General features: G+C 49.2%; 6 protein-coding genes across 6 annotated transcripts in view; 1 reads left to right on the top strand and 5 right to left on the bottom strand.

The window, feature by feature from the left end:
• Nucleotides 1-6: 6 nt before the first annotated feature.
• Pmar_PMAR004860 (hypothetical protein) lies at nucleotides 7-4,221 on the bottom strand (the record flags this gene model as incomplete). The annotated part of the gene is made up of 14 exons (XM_002769733.1): nucleotides 7-124; nucleotides 171-256; nucleotides 301-435; nucleotides 481-709; nucleotides 949-1,049; nucleotides 1,092-1,180; nucleotides 1,542-1,688; nucleotides 2,041-2,124; nucleotides 2,173-2,287; nucleotides 2,330-2,427; nucleotides 3,656-3,795; nucleotides 3,845-4,015; nucleotides 4,067-4,132; nucleotides 4,190-4,221. 14 exons carry the CDS (start codon nucleotides 4,219-4,221, stop codon nucleotides 7-9), a joined length of 1,611 nt encoding a protein of 536 aa, XP_002769779.1.
• Nucleotides 4,222-5,513: 1,292 nt separating this feature from the next.
• On the bottom strand, nucleotides 5,514-5,784 carry Pmar_PMAR004861 (hypothetical protein; the record flags this gene model as incomplete). The annotated part of the gene is made up of 2 exons (XM_002769734.1): nucleotides 5,514-5,624; nucleotides 5,671-5,784. The coding sequence occupies 2 exons, from the start codon at nucleotides 5,782-5,784 to the stop codon at nucleotides 5,514-5,516; spliced, it is 225 nt and encodes a 74-aa protein (XP_002769780.1).
• Nucleotides 5,785-15,583: 9,799 nt separating this feature from the next.
• Pmar_PMAR004862 (Serine/threonine/tyrosine-interacting protein, putative) lies at nucleotides 15,584-16,365 on the top strand (the record flags this gene model as incomplete). The annotated part of the gene is made up of 6 exons (XM_002769735.1): nucleotides 15,584-15,698; nucleotides 15,749-15,835; nucleotides 15,883-15,951; nucleotides 15,995-16,108; nucleotides 16,152-16,213; nucleotides 16,254-16,365. Coding segments are annotated over 6 exons (559 nt in total), but the record flags the coding sequence as incomplete, so codon positions are not given.
• A 458-nt stretch (nucleotides 16,366-16,823) lies between these two features.
• Pmar_PMAR004863 (hypothetical protein) lies at nucleotides 16,824-18,661 on the bottom strand (the record flags this gene model as incomplete). The annotated part of the gene is made up of 13 exons (XM_002769736.1): nucleotides 16,824-16,905; nucleotides 16,937-17,068; nucleotides 17,111-17,223; nucleotides 17,270-17,371; nucleotides 17,411-17,466; nucleotides 17,510-17,608; nucleotides 17,648-17,823; nucleotides 17,865-17,969; nucleotides 18,014-18,090; nucleotides 18,136-18,209; nucleotides 18,255-18,374; nucleotides 18,429-18,568; nucleotides 18,636-18,661. The coding sequence occupies 13 exons, from the start codon at nucleotides 18,659-18,661 to the stop codon at nucleotides 16,824-16,826; spliced, it is 1,302 nt and encodes a 433-aa protein (XP_002769782.1).
• Nucleotides 18,662-18,824: 163 nt separating this feature from the next.
• Nucleotides 18,825-19,870, bottom strand: Pmar_PMAR004864 (NF-kappa-B inhibitor alpha, putative). The gene is made up of 5 exons (XM_002769737.1): nucleotides 19,778-19,870; nucleotides 19,642-19,730; nucleotides 19,479-19,585; nucleotides 19,282-19,429; nucleotides 18,825-18,982 (listed from the first exon to the last, which is right to left on the bottom strand). Exons 1-5 carry the CDS (start codon nucleotides 19,855-19,857, stop codon nucleotides 18,873-18,875), a joined length of 534 nt encoding a protein of 177 aa, XP_002769783.1. The 5' UTR covers nucleotides 19,858-19,870; the 3' UTR covers nucleotides 18,825-18,872.
• A 178-nt stretch (nucleotides 19,871-20,048) lies between these two features.
• Pmar_PMAR004865 (protein kinase 5, putative) overlaps nucleotides 20,049-20,203 on the bottom strand; it is a gene marked incomplete at both ends in the record, with an annotated part of 2,457 nt that continues 2,302 nt past the window's right edge. Inside the window, one exon of the mRNA XM_002769738.1 lies at nucleotides 20,049-20,077. Coding sequence (XP_002769784.1) covers nucleotides 20,049-20,077 — 29 coding nt within the window. The remainder of the gene's footprint in view (nucleotides 20,078-20,203) is intronic.

The raw sequence follows: 20,203 nt of genomic DNA on the forward strand, positions 1-20,203 counted from the left end.
ATCTTGCTATTTCGCATGCCTTCTAGGGACGGCAGGAGTCGATCGCGACGTGCTCACTCCCAGGAGGAAGTCAGTGATCTCACAGTGGCCTTCCAAAGTTGCCTCTTCCTCGAGATTGAGTTGCCTGAGGCGACAAACAAGGCACGTAGTTCAAATAAATAGCAACTTACGGGCCACGCTTCTCACGAGCGATAGACAAACGGGTGGCGTTGGCAAGATCCACCCCAGTAGAGGCACTTGCCTCAGATGCTTCGACCTACACAACGGCCACGCAGGTGGTAGGAGGCCCTAGGATCTCACCTTGGGTAACCAATAGACATCACATCGAATGTCATCAGTACAGGCCAGTGATAGGAATATGAGTATGTGGTAGAGTAAGTCAAGACAGGTGTAAGCACAGTGAGAAGAGCTGTATGCTAGCTTCACAGGCTGCACCTGCCGATGCAACAAGTGCTACAAAGGTGACCACAATAGTACTACTGGAAAGGAGCCCTCAAAGGCCCCCTTCCGGAATCTAATTATCGAACGGCCATTGGTCGTGGTGCCCTCAGGGAATATACACAGCTGGAACACGGTCGAGCCGGTGATGACGCCTAGGGAGAGCTGTCGATAGCAGTGATGGAATTTGTAATGTTCACGTTTCTGCTTCCTCTCGATCTTCGCCACCACATCCCCGCGCTCTTTCGGACACTTACTACGACTGACAAACCTAAAGTGCGAGGGCCGCATCAGAACCATAGTATCTAGTTCGGGGGGGGGCTACACGCGGGGACCGATTTAGCTTTGAGAGACAACGCTCCCCAGAGTTTGATAACAACGGGGAAAATGCTCCTAATGTAGTAACATGGGAAACTGGTCGAAAAGTGTGTCCCTAGCCATGTGGGAAAATTCAAAATGAGTTTCTCCCCACGTGAACATTGTAGGTTCCTGAATGATTCCCTTCCCTACACGCAATCGAAGGCTCGAGCCAGCTGACCAATGAGGAACATGTCTCCGACAGCCCTCTTGGCCACAAACGACAGAGGGGTAGCACCACAGCTCTCCAACACCTACAATACTCCTACTGTAAAGTTAATTGCACTATGACTCACGTATATGTCGAGGTATGAAACATGATTGGCTGCTATCATAGGGACCTCTCGTGGAGAGAGGCGATCACCATACTGATGCACGGTGAGGCCTGAGGAGGACTGTGGGTAAAAGCAGTCGAGTGGGGAAGAGAAGGGGACCTAGCACGCGGAGGATCAGATGGGCGAAGACTGGGATAGCTGCAGTGAGGAGCCTTTGCGATGGTATGTAGCAGATGATGATGGAAATGACATGCAGGGTTGTCACCACGGCTATCTTGACGGGTATGACCGTTGACGCCGTTGCCTAAGACATCGAGGAGAACCGGAGAGAATTCTCACTCGGAGAGAACGTACCATGAGAGTAACATAATGAAGAGTGTGAGGAGACGGGCGGATGAAGGGTTTCCATGATGGCGGTATATGGCCTGGCACAAGGCGTGTCGGACGGGCGAGACCATCACGTCGTATCACCACGAGCTTGGATGATCCTATCTGTATCACAAAGTATGGCTTGCTTGTATGCCAAGTGCATGCCAACGACACAAGCCCCGGTGAGGAGGGTGTACCCCAAGATCGAGACGGCCATGAACCCTTCGTAGACTGAGTACCCTTCTGGTACTGCTAACACCATCATCACCACAGAAAAACTCCTACTGTAGTAGACATTGACGTCACTGCTGACACAACTGCGACCAAACCGCTGAAACATAAGGCAGAAACACAATTGTTGCATGCAGAGTGTCGGCGTCATTCAATTTCCAATGTGACGGAGCAAAACCCTCCAGAGTCGTGCAAGGAAAGGTGCACTGGATGGTCGCGGTAGTCAGGCACGCCGCGGTAGACTATGCTGGCCCTCGGCCGCCCAGCGCTGATCACTCCTCGACCTGAGGCAAGCCCTCGACACCTGCCGCTACCATGATCCTACCAACAGCAGCAGCCAACTGAGAGGAGCTGATCCCCACGTTGTCACCGTTGGTGACGTGTAGGAGCCCTCGAGATACCAAGTGCGGCACGGCCTTCGCCACAACATTCTCGATGCTGTGTAGTTTGGCATCTACAGGGAGGGACATACCACTCATCGCAGACCAGCAGAGGACATCACTCTTAGATTTTCGTTCTGTTTTATCAGCTATAGTAGGTGGATCGATAACGATGACGTCGTGACCGGCGTGGTTCCCGGCAAGCCCGTGCAAGTACTCCTCAACAGAGTTCTCCATCTGACAGGCGGGACTGCAGGGATGCCCCACAGGACGGCTTACGAATTGAACTACGCCTTTTCGGATACCATTCTCATCACAACTGAGCTGACCAAGTCGAAGGGCTTCACCGTCCTTATCAACACACACAACCTGATCGGCTGAGGCCAGTCAAAGACCGCTGCTGTTCTTTCCGCGGCTGTGAAGATATCAAAGTTTCTTCAAGTGGTTCAGTCGGGTGGTGCTATTATGGGCTATTTTCTATCGTTGCTTTACGTGAGCGCGTCTTTTTCTCCGGCTCTAGACGAAACCTTCAGTTGGTGAATAGAGCGACTACGTGTCACTCTGTCTGCATTCTTTGAAGTTTGGGCTATGGTTAGTACTAGAGAGTAGTTCATTTTGTCAACCTTGCATCGCATACTCTCCAGAGCAGTCGGATCATACAAAGGCACTTCGAGGCACATACATCTGCCTACACTTTAGGTCCAAGACTAGAAAGTACTTATGGTTGGGGAGCGCACGTCGGAGTTGAAGCGGAGTATCACCATAGCACGATGATTACACTCACCTTAGATTTCGGATGAACTGATTGTAGCTGCAAAGCATAGGAGCCGCTGTGGCTATACAGGTCCAGGATGGATAAGCTTCTCGAGGAGGACGCCACGGCTGATACCAAACTCCGTAAAGCTGACCTGTCCGAGCGCCTATTAAGTAGAAAGCCTGAGGATGAAGGCAGCTTCAGCAGAAGGCTGAGATGAAACTAGGCATGCGTTGAGAAGGCGCTCCACGTGCTCATTGACCCTGAGGAAGCCCTACCCGGGTTGGCTGCAATATCGACGGCTACTAATACACCATTCTCATTGATGAGAACTATCGTGTTGTCGCTATTGTGTGTAGTAGCCGTATTATCGAGGCCATCAAAGGTCACGTCGGTCAAGCCCGCTGGCCGTAGTAACTGGGACGTGCTGCTCCAGTGCGAGGGCCTCTACGAGATCACAGTTACTTCCCTATAGCCTGATCGTTTGCCGCCACCATATTCTGCTTGTACGAAGAGTGCCGTACTAGGCTCAGCACAATGGACTTTCTCAACAGCCTTCATAAAGCTGAGGAGATGTCCTTCCAGACCAACGCTGGAGAGACGCACTACTACAACAGGGCATGGCGAACCGACAAACCTGAGAACAAGGGGAGTAGTACTGCTTCCGTCGATTCTTACTCGACTTGCGAGAGAGAGACACGATTGTGCGCTGTGCCCTGACGACGAGCTAAACTGAGTACGATTCCATATTCCAAAAGATGCATTTATACTTGTTTATTCCCTTACTATCTATCTCTATAACGAGAAGAGGAGTTGAGTTCTAGTACAGACTCACTTATCTATATATAGACCTGGTATTCCATCGGACTCCCCGTGGAAGAGGCGATAGCTGACGCTGTTGCCCGCGACATCACTGCTGAAGAACCTCTCTCGCCGATGAAGAGCCCTCTCGAGGAGATGCACGATGAACCGCTGGTCAAAAACGCAGTACCTACGATAGAGCCGACACAAGGAGGGGAAGAGGGAGCGACACTGCTCACGGGTCTAGGTCCAGTATCTTCCCATACACAACAGTCTTCTTGGGATCTACTAGGGCTACAGCGGTCGGCGATGAGAGGGGTTCATCGTTGGCCTCATCCACTACTACGACGTTGCACAGCGATGGAGGCATGCCAGCCATCTCGTTGTAGTTCTCCACCTCCGACTTGAAACTAAGGGTGGGAAGTAGTGGGCTTGCTCTCCTACACAGACAGCAGACTTACATCCATCCACCTCGAGGGCTGCGACCAAGCCTCTGCCCGACACCAGAGTTGACCCTCAACTGTGGCCTAGTCGACACCGAGTCACGTAGTGTTGATACCACGGCCGGCCGTAATGAGCATAACCGTATAGTTGAGGAAATACCATTATGGAACATCGAAGGCCTGACGATGCCGCCGCCCTCTATATTGTCACTAACTCGACGATATCAACGACAGATAAGAAACATCGTTCGCGGTAGATGGTATTGCATCATGCGCTTCAACACGATAAAGTGATCCTTCGAGTCGAACACTAGCAGGAAGTCTAGCTAATATGCATACTGGAGCCATCGTAACACATACCTCGCCACTCGCTCAGCTGTTTGGCGGCCCCACCCATGTGGCCTCTACGATGAAGCTCCTCCTAGCTCCGACCTCTGCCTCTCCACGATAGCTCCCAGTACTCTAGTACAACTGAATGGGCCTCTCCCTGTGGTAGTGTTTTCTTATCGCTATCTATGGTAGGCTTGCTTCATCATAACGATGATTATACACGTAGGCTGGAGGGGTCCAGATAGAGCTGTGTAAGCGGTCTACTATTATTTCCATATACACATCGTCCTTAGACCTATAATGATGATCCGGCTAAGAGGGGACTTAGCGTGCAATGACCTCCTCGTGCTCATCAAGTAGCGAGTCCCATCATAACGCCTTGGAGTATCGTCTCTAGAGGAGATATTGTCTCCTCTAGAGACGATACTCCGATTATCTCCGAGATAATCGTTGTGATGATGATAACTAAGAGGAAGGAGGTACCCGCAGGTTTCAGGCCCCGTGAGACATTTTCGTCTGTGAGGTGATTGTCGAGGTCAGCTGGGAGAAACCACTACGAGTATAGCCGGTCATTGAAACTGATCCTGGTGGGTGATGAGGCCCCTCTACGGCTGCACTTATCCTACACTTATAAGGAACAAGAAGACCAGCAACCACTCCTGTTCGCTTTACTGCTGGCCCTGACCCCAAGCTTGATGATACTACTCATGCCATCAATCCTAGGGGCCACGTTCCGATGGGTCGGCATAGTACAACTGCAAAACTGAGAAAGAAGTTATAGAAACTACACAAACAACTCCAAGGGTGACTCAACTCGCCTTCAGAAGTACTACGACTATCATGGTAGACCGTCAACACGTCTTAGCATTTCTCTCTGATCTGAGCTCTCGTCCCACAGCGTTGGCCCTCTGACCATAGCGCTGTAGAATCGCCGTTATCGCGTCCGTCTCTAACTTCAGCGTTCGATGATACTCCTCCCAGCTGGATTCATGCTGAGAGCCACGAAGGCTCGTCGTCATGAAGCAACCCTTAGCAGTACGTGCTTATCATGTTCATCGCAGAGGAGGGTGATATCCCGCCCTATGCTGCCCATCTGAGATGACCACAAGAATCGCCATCGAATATCAAGTTTATATCAGACAACTTTCTGCTCGGTTTCCTGCAAAGCTGTAATGCTCTCTTCCTCAGCCGCCTTGGACATCTCTAGGAACTCCTCTGCATGACCGATCGCCGCTTCTACTGTTCTCTGAGATAGACAAAGAGAGCTTTGGGTAACTCCTATCAGGATCTACCTCCACCTCCTCCAGCTTCTCATCAGCAACACCGAGGAGCTCTTCGAGATCCGCCAGCCGGGAGCAAAGACTCCGATGATCGCCCTCCTCCCTGAGCCGTTCTGCATTGACCATCACAGGACTGTATAGGCCCTCTGTGATACTTCAACGCTACACCATGTAGATGTAAACACAGAAACGTGAACTAACTAATCAAGATGGCCATCAAATGCTCGACTCTGCGCTCGTCAGTCACTACCCTCCTCCGATACGCCTGTTGAGTTTCCGTCGCCAATGTAGACTTCCTTTTTCCATACCCCAGCCTTATATGCATCAGAGAGGCAAACCGTCCCAAACATATGAGAGCTATGACATTCGTCATCAAAGTTGACCTGATATTCCAATACCTGGCCTCCAGTGAGCACTTGTCGGCCACGTCCACGTGGCCCAGCCGGCAGCATAGGGCTGCCCTGTCAGGGGTGCTACAACGCTGTTGATTATCCAGTCAAAGTCTAGGCTGCTTGTAGTGAGGAAGTCAACCTCTAGCATCTTCTACTAGGTACTAGAAGAGCAGCAACCAGCACTACTCTTCATCACGGATCCCAGTGTCTATGCCCTTACTGCCGTCTGTTCGTCACGTCTGCCTCCAGTCGACTTGATCCGAAAGTAAGTTAGAGAGGCATGCGTCGGTGCTCATGTGGGAGGCATCGCAGGCTTGACTGAGTAGTAAGGAAACGGGATATTCCTCAGCGACGAATCGTTAGCCTTTCGAACAAAGCTCCAAACGGTTGTATAGGGAACATGATTCTGAGACAATCTCGTGCTGTAGGTGGGACCGAATGAAGGTTATGTACATAAAGGGGCAAGGTAACGGAGAAAGCACTACTTGAAGGTTCCTCGGGAGTTCAAAGGCTGACCCAGGGACCGACTAAATGTGTTACCATCCTGAACGCTCTCAACGGAGGGCAAGAGAAGATGGGATTCCATTTAAAACTTCTAAAGGGCCCTCGGCGGGTTGTGGTTCAGCATGCCCCTGAGGAATCACCATAAGCGTTCATAGTCCTCGATCATTATCACTGTCTGTGTCCAGAACTTCCATGATCAGCTTAGCACTGCCGGGTTCGAGACGTTGACGGGATCTTTGCCACCATCACGAGAAACTTAACCTCGGAACCCGGCAGTGGACTCGTATAAACGGTTGAAGTATGTAACTTGGGAAACGGCTGATTCGCACAGATTGCACATGTTGATCGATTACAAACCCTTGCCTTGTGTTGGGTTACATTGGTCGATGTACATGGCGAGCGACATATCCATGCTCTACTACGTTGAGGCGCGTTGCCTAGAACGCGATGGGCCCAATAACGCTCACAGGGAGTTACTCTTTACGCCATCCACAACCGGGACCTCAGCATGAGGTCCTCAGGAGAACTAAAGGATGCTTACAGATGTGATAGTTATATCTGAGAGTAATTATAATATCCTCTCAGATGGCGAGAAATGTGTCTATCGCGTTCACAGACTATATAGAACATGAACTGATTTTTCAAGGCTTCTTCCGCGCCGTATCAGATCACGTGCATGGTCTTGCTTGGAGCGAATCGTTTTCATATAAAAATGAGGTTGGAAATTCCAACTTGGGAAAATTATACAAATGTCGGGCTTTTTCCCACAGCTAGTTTCACATCTAAAGAGGCTGACTCTGATGAATTCTAAACAGTTTTGTATCTGTGGTCAGGGGTGATCACTGTATGTTCAACGCATCATAAGATGTGTAGAGGATCTATACCAGAACTGGGAGTCTGCGTACAAGAGTAGCACGCACACGCACATCTCTGGAATCTCGGATAATAGGTTTTGTGACGTATCACACGGTAGACCAAATGCCTCTGCGAGAGCTCGTACATCAGCTGCTGAAGGGTTCTTCACCATGTTCAACACATCATAAAATGTGTAGAGGATTTATACCAGAACTTGGGTCTGCGTACGAAAGTAGCACGCAGACGTACACTGTATGAATACAAATCGTATAAGCTGGGATGAGCCTTCAATCGAGCCTGATTCGATAAGCCACTCCTTCGGAGGCTCGAAATGTGGTAGCAAAATCCTCTCGTTAGTGACGCTGCGATAGTTCTTGTCTAATTCACCCCCCCCCCCCCCTTCTGATGAATTGCTCGAAGTTGGGATGAGTCATCCCGGATAAGACCTCTGATTAGCCCATGAGCAGTTTTTCCTCTCGGATATGGGACTAGTGCACAGCGGCCTTTCTTCAAACCGCCTCCTGGGACATAGTTCAGAGAGCACCCAAGGTCAGTTGAACTCCCCTATCGCCGAAAGTATCGATCTCGAGTCGATGCTGGCAATACTCGATATCACTCCACTGTGTCGCAAGTCGTGGTGACGGTGGAGAAAATATCGCACATACAAGCCTCCACTAACCCTACTGTTCTGTAGCCTACGTACCGTAGCCGTAAAGGAAGAGAATCAATGCTAATCATCGATAAGTTCTCTCTTAGATCTATATGACGACGCGCGGGTTAACTCGGGGCACGTGGCGCGAGTAGATGTTGAAAATCGGCATTATGGAGTACTGGCGAAGCTCTGTAATGCTGTAAGCTTCACGAGAGTGTCCCACGGACTCTCTTCCTTCCCCGCGTCGCGTAACGTGTGGCACCTAATTCATCTGTTGCATTGAAAGTCGGCGTGGGATCCCCTCCTCCAAACTTCACGTTTATTCCGCGAACGGTAGAAGTACATGTGGCTGAACGTTCTTCCTCAAGGGACGCGCAAGGAGATCGAGCACCTCATCAACCATGTCTCTGGGAAGGATCTGCCGAGTGACGCGAGTACCCGAGGTAAGCCTATCCACATTCCGGTAGAGATAGTACACTTCAACTCGTGCATCGGCGTCTGTTTTTTCCTACCATGTAAACCGGTGGACGCGCCCAACTTAACCGACGAGCTTTCCGAGCCATGTGAACCTTCGACAGATTCTGTGGTGAACCAAACCAATCTGCGAGGCCGATCGGCCTTCCAGCAACTCATAAGGTTAGGCCCACATATCAACGACGATACCGTCGAGACATGGTGAGCTACTGCTACCGACTTTGCGATGGCGTTTCCTCAAGTCTCGCCCCTCTGCATTCGAATCAATACTACATATCCTGTCCGAAACCTTCTAGCTAATGGTACGATGTCTCGATGTTCAATGATATACAGGTTCAACGATTTCGCAGAGTCGCCACATAGCTGCGAACCAGTAAGAAGTTCAATGAGACCTGAACTATTCTCACCTACCATGTGGCTCTACGTCTCCGCGTGGTCGAGCATCGATCAAACGCAAATTTATGTTGGAACAACATCGACTCTCTTTCCAGGAGAGGCAAACAGCATCTCCAGAGACGCCAACGCACGTGATTGATGCATACGAATTCGTCGCCATCTCAATTCTCCTCGCGTCACGGTTGAACTTGGCGGATAAAGTGTGCCTTCTATGCAAGCTTTTCGACCTCAATGGCAACAACAAAGGCCTCTCACAGGTGACTGAACAAGTCCAATCGTTGGTGCTGTGCTATAATAGGACGCGTAGGATATTGTTTATTCTCAGCGATACAATCTAGATGAATCTATGGAATGTTTCGTGACACTCATTTGCGAAGCCGCTCTGATGTCAGAATGAGCTCTCCCTACTCTTGGGATCTGTGACCCGAGCCGTCTCAAAGCTATGGCGCATATTCAGCTGTATTATCACATACGAGGATATAACAAAAGTAATTACTTGAAACCTCCTTACTCTACAACCATCTGACATGCGCCGATTATTTCTTCTCTGCTCGAAGCGATACTGTGTGGAAGAGTAGTTTTATAACTTCTTCTGCAAACTCGTGGTCAGGCAATTGATGACATAGCTGAGGAAATCATCCAGCGATGGGGATCTGAGCGAGGGTTGATTCAGTGGCGAAGTCTGTGTCATTGGGCAATCACTGATCCAACGGCTCTTCAGTGAGTTCATGAGCAGGAAATAGCATCTGTGTGGGCCTATGCATCTGCGACTCGGGTGTTTAGCTCACATTAGCTCTCCTCCTTGAATTGCATTCGCTGTTGGCGAATCGCTGAATAGCGTATAGTTTCGAACACCTGGTCGGCCTTGTATTGGGATCTACGAAGGTATACCGTAGGCTCCTCCTCCACTTCTCTCGCTCATCAACCATCATTCTCGCCTTGGGAGATAATCATCGGTAAGATATCTTCTCGTTATGGGCGATGGAAGTAAAGCTCAGGGTCGTGTGAATGAGCCTGCGACAGATCATAGGACATTTAGAATCACGAAAGCTTTTCAGCAGTCTTTCCATAGCGCATATCAGCTTTTCGACTAAGTCTCGCGCACGTGATGAGATAGAACCACCGGCACTGCAGCTAGTGGACACAGCACTGATGCATTCAGATATCAGTGCGGCGTGGGTATCGATGATCCACCCACGATTGGCGTACACCCATTTCCACTCCTTTCAATGGACTCGGTTGAGATAGTGAAGATAGCTGCGAAGGAATCTCACTCACTGTTCCTGAGCAGTGAGAGCTCCAGCATAGCGAGGCAAAATGATGCAACGCCACTGATTCATGTGTCAGCCGATGGTCGGCTGTTCGCTTGTGGAAGCGGCTTCAGTGGGATACTCGGCATGGGAAATACACGTGACTGCCCTTCGCCTGAAGTGGCTTAGCCATCTCTCCAGTGATCACGTCTTATCCGCTTTCTATCAGTTGGTGCCTTTACCACGACAGGACTCATCCAGTGCCAAGAAGGGAACGTCCGTGAAAGTTATCGATATCGCGGCAGGCATACGGCACTCTGTGGCGGTGGCTGAGAATGGGGATGTTTACTGTTGGGGGAGCAATGACGTGAGTGGCCACGCTATGTCTCACGTCGCGCCGCTGTATTTTCGTCCACATCAAGTAACTCTCCGAATATCCTTGATAGGCATGAGTAGAGCAGCCGTTTATGTCGAGCTATGATACTTACGTTTAGGTAGATCAACTAGGCCTGGCAATGGAGGAGGATCAGAAAGCCCATTTTGAAAGAGCGTGAGTCACCTTTGTGTCTTGGGCCACGGCTCTTGGATCAAAGCACTGCGGTGATTCGCCAAGCAATGTTATCGTCTTGGGAAGCTATTATAAATATAGCTTACGAACTCTGAATCAAGAATATTACTGTCGGCAGTTACGACCACCGAACCGGTGGGACGTTCATATACGCACCCTCACCGACACTGCTAGGCTCTATCAAGCGACAGGGCATTAGAGCTAAAATGGTGAGCTGAGACCCATATACTTCTATTGCGAAACGCACGTCACCCAAGAGTTTTCGAGACTCCGTTTCCATGAGCTTTCTCATCCCCATCGTTGAAATGATGACCAAGGGACACTCGGAAACTCGCAGTCCATAATGAAACAAGACCACCCCTTAGGTGGCGTGTACTAACTTCAGCACCGTCATCGTTACTGATGATAATCGGATGTAGCGTCGAAGCTTGTTCCGCTACGTCGGTGCAACCCTGTGTCATGTAGTTTCTCCTGGGGTCTGAACTCTCGCGGGCAATGCGGGGTTGCCTCCACTACTACGGAGGAAGGTAGGGTGGAGGTTTCTGTTATCAATAATCAAGCGAGATCATGGAAAGACCTGTGACAACAGATAACACTTATATGGGGCGCAAAGTATATATCGACGAGCATATGGCGCCCGACTGTCTCCTCCGCACAATGCCAGTCCCTGCTGAAGTCATCTTCAGCGAGATTGGGAATCCCCTGGAGGTAAACTGGGCGGCCTCGGGTACACTTACAACACTTATGGTGTGCTATACACGAGAGGTACACAACACAGCGACAGAATCGCGCAGTTCTCCGGTTGAAATCACGTCTTTGGCTTGCGGGGCCGCCCATGTCATCGTCATCGACAGTAACCATGATGCATGGACTTGGGGCGATGTGAGTTGCACAGACCCTTTGATTCACCAGCGCAATGGGGCAACTCAGAACTCCTGTGGGCAGCTAGCACACGGGAGTGTTGGACCTTACCAGCACCGTCCCCAATTAATCGAGTCACTGCGGGGACTTTGTGTGAAGGCGGCAGGGGGGAGGAACACTACGTTGCTGATGACTAGTCTGCTGAAGTGGGCCAGGAATCAACGACTAGAGTACATAACTCTTCTCCAGAGTTACTGCTGGCTCGATCGTTGATGGTGGAGCATCACCTGGTCCGCAAGACAGGACGCCTCCGACTGTGGTACGGTGACGAATGCCGTCCAGATGGAGCCGTCTTCACAAGGTCTCTCTCTAGGTGTATGGTCTCCCTCTTGGTGGGGCCATGGACTGGATGGAGCCCGTTCGGTCGGACTCAATGGTATGCATCGAAAGACGCCCTGCTGAAGGTGAGCGAGTAAGCTTAGCTGATAGCGTGCATGTTTTCTGGGATATCCCCTACGGTTGCGAGAAGAAGGAGCTGTAGTTATCAACAATCGTTTCCGAGTTTCAGATGGCTCCACTACCACAGCACCAACGGGAATGACGGAGCCGACGGAAGCCTCAATGCTAAGAGGCTCTGTTGTTCTGCTGGAGGCCGGGCTTTCTGAGGTCAATAGCTGCTCCCTGAGCTCATCTCTCACAGACGTATCAGGGTACCTGGCTGAAGCTGTCTCCTCCCGATCAAGCCTTCCGTGTACACACCATTCACGGCCACAATGCAGTGTTCAGTCCAGATTCTAGCATGCCGGTCTTGCGGGCACTTCCTCATAGAGTTTAGTGACACTCTATTGCAGGTCTCTCCAGATGCCGTTCTTGCCTCGACTCCGGCTGTGCCGATCGACCTGATGACCCTTCGAGGTGTTGAGGGGACGCACAGTATTATTGTGTGGCTCGTCTCTTGCCTCAACTGCTACGTGTCAGGCTCTGCAACATGTGAACCCCTCTGTGCGGGGAAAGTATGTGTTATTGACATCTCCTCATCGACAGCAGCTGCACTGAGCTGTGGTGCTCTCAGTCGCGACTCGGATCACATGCTCGATTCCAACGTGAGATCCCAATGACATTCCGACGATCGAATTTCTCATCTACTGCCAAGCATCATTGTAGATAACGGCTGCCCAGAAGTACATCACTATAATCGAAGTTTTGGCCAAAAGAATCAGTGAGAAAGGTGGCAGAGGATGCCTCTTCATACTCCCACCTGAGGTGAAAGGCCACACATTCAACCATTACACCGTAGGTATGAAAAAAGGCCATATCGTAGGTTACGCCCAGCGATATCGAACCGCCTGGGGAGAATGAGTTTCCAACAGGCCTCTTCATAGGATGTATCTCTGCTATTGACGGAAACCGAGTGATGCAGCTGATCGAGGTTGTGTTAGCTTCGAGTTACGTTCATCATTTCCCGTTCCGCATTGTAGGTTACGGAGCCGTGTGCTCTCCCTCGAGATAACGTTCACCTTGAGGAGGTCAGAGATTCAGCGAGGGCCGTTCCTAGGATAGCCGGGGACATTGCGGAGTCCACGTCACCATCCCTCTTCACTGGTGTAGAGTCCCACTACACAGTAGGCATCTGTGACTGGGTCGCCCCATGAAAATGAACTCGTCTCATAGGAAGGGGCTCGGGTGGTTGAGAAGGCCGACAGCCAGAATATATCCCTTCCGCATAGCATGGCAGCTCACTTCGTCTCCGTTCGACGCGATCCTCTACGAGAGAAGCTACTCGACATAGCCTCCTATAAGTGAGCTATCAACTCCATAACCCCGACACCAGCCCAAGCTTGGCAGGCCGGCAGCGATGCTCATTGTAAGAGACAGTGTGGAGCCGATTAGTCTACCGCCAGAGCTCAAAGAAGGGGAGTGTCCGAGTAGGTGTTGACGATGCTGCTACTACGTGTCTATAGCGAGTCGTGTATGTTCTGGTAGTTGCCGTCGTGGCCCATACTGATGCAAAAAGCATCAAAGCAGCGGTGGCAGGAGGCGATGGACCAGGTTCCATATCGCTTCCCGCCGACAATGGGACTAGCTGCAACACTCAAGCTTGTGATGAGCATCCCACAGTCCCCACCATGAGTATGGCCGCGATATGTATTTCAGACCGTGTGAATATCATCTTGGATCAGGACGCTACCCAGTTGAAGTTACTCTACAGTTCGATACAGAGGAATATGGGCTCTTCGTTTTTGGGCGTAGTTCGCCAAAAGAAGGACTGTGAGGATCCTCCTTCCTCATCCTTGGCATTTTGGAAATTCTCCAGATATGTATCCGAACTCCACGATAAGCGTGTGCGTGACATAGGCATCCAAGATGAGCTGAATAGTGCTGTAACGGTCGAAGGTGACTTCCTCCTGTTCTGGTTCGAGCCTCGTAGCTATCCCAGGTGAAATATTCCGTTGGCGAGTAGCACAGGAGACAGCAGTGCGAATTGAGCAAGGAGGAGGTGTTTCTCTCTATTCAGGTGAATCAGCAATCCATGAAAAGTCGTGTAGGAGTGTACTCTCTCAGGGACTGAGCAACCCTACAGAGTTGAAAAGCTATTCGCTGGCACTCGTCATTCCTTCGTGCTGGTCAAAATGGCATGTGCTAATCATTATAATATACTTCTCGAGAGTGATAAGTAAAACACTGTCCGGTATCACAGTAAATCGAGTTGTGTACGACAGTGAGTTGAATAGTGCTTATGGTTCCGTCGAAGCCATGAGCATCACAATTAATTACTTAAATTGGTTCTTTGCTTCTTGATGTGTGTAACGTGCAATTTTACTCTCGATGTGTAACTGGAGGTGTATTCCATAGCACGGTCTTCCCAGAATCGGAAGTGTCGAGAGGAATTCCGTAGCGGAATGAATTGCAACAAAGTGAATAACAGCTTTTGCTAGAACTCTACACAGGGGAGCACTCGTCGTAGTTGAATCACCATATTACTTGGCACTCATAGCAACACAACAATCGAAGAACGATAATCAAGAGAACTCATGCGGAGACTAAAACACCTCATCAGCACTAATGTAAGGTGTGTTCTTAAAGTCAATTGGAACATAATGATGTACTAGACTACTAAGCGATAATCAACGCATTCGGGTTGTTAGGCGGTGTCCTAAATCAATACAGTATGACGTAGGACAGCCCGCAATCAACATTCCTCACAGTGAGAATAGTAGAGTTAATTACAACTACATTAATACCAAATCTAACTGACATGGCGTAGTTCTCCCACATAGAAGTTGATGCCTAGAAAGTCATCGCGTATACGACCAGATTCTCCCAATGAATGGGAGTTCGAACAGGCTACGTCTCAAGTTCAACAATGTCGCGATGAAAGTGTCTCGGCACTGTACCTCATCTCTCAACTCATCGACTTGACCTTTTAAGATAGGCGACCGTGTGCATCGGATCCTCTACTGTGATAAGACTATTCTCACGAGGGCATGGGCCGAGCTCAGGAGACATCAATGGCGTTGGGGTACTCCAAGACGTGCCTTCGCTAAAGGAATCTGTTGGAGAGTAGCTCCCAGGCTCCGAGGTATCATGACCGGTCAGCATGTCGATCTTCAATCCTTCCAGAGAATGAGCATACGTGCAGAAGTGTCCACGAGCACATGATCCATTCAAGTGGAAGCTACACATCTTGGTCTTATAAAACCTCATGTTCACGGGCTCAGAGTTGACGACATGCTCATGTTCATCAAACGGAGGAGAGTTGTACTGAGAGAGTTAATTCTGTCACTTGAAACGGTCCTTAATAACGAGCAATACATGATACAACAATCGGTCTAAAGCTGCGACCGTAGACTTCGTCTCTTGAGTACTCCTTCCTCGTAGGCTTCGACCCTAAAGACTGTCGAGGTGATCTGCGTGCCATCTCATCTTGAGCTTGAGGAGGCGGCGCGCGAGAAACTGTAATAACTCGCGCTAGTCTCTGTAATCGAGATGTACCAGCGCATTATCTACTTGTCAAGGCTCATGAAATGTCCGATGACTTTCCCTTTCTACCACCAGTAAAGGTATGGGACTACGATATGAAACGTGAGGTAATGATGATCGCCATTCGTGTCTATCCCTGTTCCACTGAGTCATGTAGGCCCAGGAGATACTCCCCAACCTCTACCTCGGCCCGTTCGGTTGCGCTCGTGATCTCGATGTCGTACGGCGGGTCGGAATCACCCATGTAGGCATCCGCGACGTTCACATCCTCACCCAGGTGGTCTCACACAGATCGTCGTCGTCCGGAGTGTCGAGGAGAGTCGTTTTTTGAGAGAGAAATTCGTGGATGATGGCATAAGAGTAAGATGACGTTCTTAATCACATCTATCACTAATTCGATCAGTACCTCACTATCGATGCCCGAGACTCGCCCTTCGAGAATATGATACGACACTTCAAGCCCGTCAGTGAATTCATCAATTCAGTTTTATCATCTAGTCCATCACACAAGATACTAGTAGTGGCAGTCTTCAGGTTGGATCGAACCATTGTGGAAATAGGTGCACGGTAATGCAGGCCTTTCACGTTCATCTACTCTTGTGGCTGCTTACATAATAGCAAGGTGAAGTCTGTGTTAGTGTGGCATTGAGATTGAGAAACAGATACGGTCTTAGCACAGACGAAACGCTCGCTTATATTCTAACACGACGGCATTGCTGTGCTCCCCACGAAGGTTTCAAGAATCAACTCAGAGAGTATGAGGCCCTTTGCAGGGTACTACACGGAGTATCATAGAAGTAGCAGCCGATACCATTATGGTTTCATTTAGACACATTTTTTCCAAAGAAGTGATGATAACGCCACGACAGTAGCAGATAGAAAGCGCGCCTTGGAAAAAATGAGTTTACCCGGGTAATATTTAGAAAATTCATTCTCTGCTATACTTTGGCGTATTCTCCCTATTTATTAGGCTTTGTGTTAAAGTGCATCATTATATTGCATTTAATTCATTTTTCGTCCAAATGACTATGTACACTGCAACAATGATCATAACTGGAAACTAGATTGAAACAACATGCTTTTCACTTGTGCAATAGCATGACCACCGACTCGACTGCCTCGACCAAATCATCGTGATACTCTCTGTACCTAGTTCTGTAAACTAGTACACTACGACGTTCACCCTCACACTCTTTACATTTGGTTAATGTCGACGACCGAGCGGTTAACATCTAGTGATTGTAACCAGCGCGCGAGCAGTGCTTCGGCCCTTTTCTCGGCCTCAGCTCTAACTGATGATAAAAGAATCCGCACCTAAAAAGATGAGTCTTCACTGAAGTACTACCCAGACTGTACCTGTGGTGGCATGCCTTCTTGCCGCTCAGCATTGGAATATGCCTGGCATAAACTCTCTAATTTGCCTCTTTTTTCAGCTAGTATATCAATACACATGTATGCAACAAGAGCCTCAGGATACCTTATGGGAGCATGTAGACTAGACAAACGTGTAGAACACTACGTATCCTTCTGTATAGTAATAACATCAGCCTCATCCTTTGCTACATCCATATGGACCAGTCGTCGGATTACATCCCTCATATCACTACCGTCAGGCTTGCTCACAGTCGGCACCTACCAAAGCGGTGAAGAGGCCACAGAATAAGAGTAAGCAGAGTACCGCGAACTTGTCGGGAGCGCCCAAGCGATCCATACGGAAACCGTAGGTGAATATGCTCTGTTCAGCAGAGAGTATATCGCCACCAGTATATGATATAAGAATCTACAATGGTACTTCCATCATCATTAGAACCATCGCTACCTCCTCCCCAGCTTTAATGTCACGCTTGGCCACCAAGGAAATGCTTTCCGATGAGCCTGTTTCTCATTAGAAGCCTGCAGACTACAGTGCTAGTAGTACCTCCAAACCAACCCGTAGATGCATGCTGTATACGGATCTCAGCATTGCCACCACTGCTATCATGGTTGGCAAAGTCCACTAACGGTATCATAAGTAGACCTATAATAACGATGATTACCATGGAGACTACTGTGATACCTTCGCCTGCCATAACACCAGAGTCACCAGGCTCCCCACTGAGGCCGAATCCACTTCGGCTCAATAGCACAGCATGTGCCCATAACCACAACTGTTTGATCTTAGTATGTCGAATAAACGTATCGACAGGCCCCTCGTCCTTCACTTCAAGAGCGCTTAATATCCCTAGTAGATGCCTGAGGGTCAGCATACTCGCAGTCAGAAATCTGTCCAATACCCGAGCTGTCTCAACGTGTTCTCCTTCATTGAAGTAACTGATGCATGGAGAGCTGTGTTGGCGATAGCGGACATTCCAGAATCATCTAGTAGTAAAGGATGATCCCTGAAAAAAATCCTGCCTGCCGTTTCCCCTCCACTGAGCATCACCTCAATTTCTGGGCGGTAGGGAGCATAGCTGCATAAGGACACCACCTGGTCTTCACTTTCGAGCTCCGAGTGGAAGCCTAAGACACCAACCTATCCACAAGAGACCAGTCCGATGCATGTACCAGTTTCTGCAATACAAGCCAGAACGCGAGACAACCTCTTTCGTCCAGTCCAGCTCCCTTGAGGTAACATATCACTGAACATAGTCACATATACGACATACAGAGCTTGGATGACCGACCCTTGCCGAAGTCAGGATCATCACATGCTGTGTCGATGTTGATGAGGACCTTTGATTTCCTCGGTATCGTTATCATGGCTGTACCAGCTTTTATGTCGGTCGATACCACAAGTCCCATGCCTACTGCTATACTCTCACCATGCTACTACTACTACGATGAGCATCAGCACCTACCTTTGGTTCCCATGTCTGCTAAGGTCAGTGATGGATGGACCTTCGCCCCTTCCCCTATAATGAAGTTAATGACATCCTTAGTAGACTGATCTCTCGTTACGGCCTCAGTAGGCATAAAGCCTTGACCAGCAGTAGATGTTCTACATACCAGCACTATACAAGCACTCCCAATACTCTGCTACCTCTCCTCACAGCGAGCACTCTCACCGCAAAGGCCCGACAGAGATAAACATGCTAGTGCGGACACCCCTAGCACGAAAGTCGGCACCTCCAGTCGGTGTGTCGTCGACGATAGCCTCCTTAGTCGACCCAAGGCGGTGCCTGTACTCCGTGACCAAGTCATTGACACAAAACTGATCCAAGGTGTAGACGAGACAACAGAACAACTAGTTTGAAGAGGAGAAACAGTGATGTATTCATTTACGATCAACATACTCCTTGGAGTCAGTGAGATTGGTGCTCGATCGGTTTGCCATCGGACGCCATCTCCTTCTCTAGCAACTCCACGGTATCAGGGTGCCCGGCCTCACGAGCCAAGTCGATTGCTAGTTTGCCTACACAGACGAGTGTGAGGGAAATATATACATCGGCAACCACATGTGTTGGTGACAATATGGAAATTATGAAAAAATTTCGGGAAATTCTCATTGATTCCTGTGCATTTTTAAACGTATTCGTCGTCAGTGAGAGTGCTCTTAAGCTCAGCTGAGGAAAGCGAACAGATTTTCCAACACTGATATAGTCTACACTCATTCTACTAAGCATAACAATACGTAGTAGCGACCTCTACTACTACTACTACTACTACTACTACTACTACTACTACTACTACTACTACTACTACTACTACTACCATCATTGTTCTTGATGGTATAGCTGGCCTCAGCACCATTCTCACAGAGTAACCATACGATATCCTCGTAGCCACCCTTAGCTGCTAAGTGAAGAGCAGTATCGCCTTTCTTATTGACGATATCGCGATCACAACCGGCCCATAGGAGCTGATTTCAATACAGTAGCAACTACAGGCTCTCTATCATCCATTGCTACCATAGAAACCATCATTCGAAGGTTGCCTCGGCAAGCAATGTGCAAAGGCGTGTCACCATTGATATCTTGAATGTCCAAGTCTGCACCACATTCGGCCATCATCGACGCTGAAGAGACAACACCAGTACAAACTCAGTACCCAAAGCGGGAGGTATGGTACTACCACACGTCATTTGATTGTTAGCTACAGCGACGTGCATCGGAGTTCGGCCGAACTTATCCAGCTTATTGAAGACCTCAGGATCAGTAGCACTACGATGAGAAGAATAACAACCAATCAGCAACTCCTCCTTCATTACGCATTCACTGTTGCCATATCCCCTTTACGGGCGGCCTCATGGTACTCTGTAGTTGATGTTGATGCTGCTGCCATCGACATAATTATGATGATGATATACACTTCTACTACAGCGACAGCCGCCACAGATAGAGACCACTTGCAATCTTACTAAGACTTGCTAGTTCCTCAACTCGAGGCAGTTAGGGTATCGGTGGTAGACAATAGAGACTACTAGGCTGGGCATACACACATGACGAGCACACTGGGGTTGGCACACTTCATATCGGCGACTACTTATTCCTGTGCTGCTGGGCGGCCTCTATTATGGCCATAACGTCAGGCAGCTGAGTGATACATCATCCTCCTCGGTATGAGCAGCAGTTGATACGACCTCATCTCCCTTTTTATAAGTATACCCAACATAGTCGAGATTTTTGTCCTTCTT

The sequence above is a fragment of the Perkinsus marinus genome (assembly GCF_000006405.1).
Source record: "Perkinsus marinus ATCC 50983 genomic scaffold scf_1104296964984, whole genome shotgun sequence".
NCBI lineage: Eukaryota > Perkinsozoa > Perkinsida > Perkinsidae > Perkinsus > Perkinsus marinus.

What these genes read in the sequence shown, in the direction of transcription:
- Pmar_PMAR004864 (XM_002769737.1), bottom strand. Translation starts at nt 19,857, where the DNA reads ATGTCGATGGCAGCAGCATCAACATCAACTACAGAGTACCATGAGGCC. An exon ending in TAACAATCAAATGACGTGTG is followed by an intron (nt 19,586 to 19,641) that starts GTAGTACCATAC and finishes TTGTCTCTTCAG; the next exon opens with CGTCGATGATGGCCGAATGT. An exon ending in TACCATCAAGAACAATGATG is followed by an intron (nt 18,983 to 19,281) that starts GTAGTAGTAGTA and finishes TCGTCTGTGTAG; the next exon opens with GCAAACTAGCAATCGACTTG.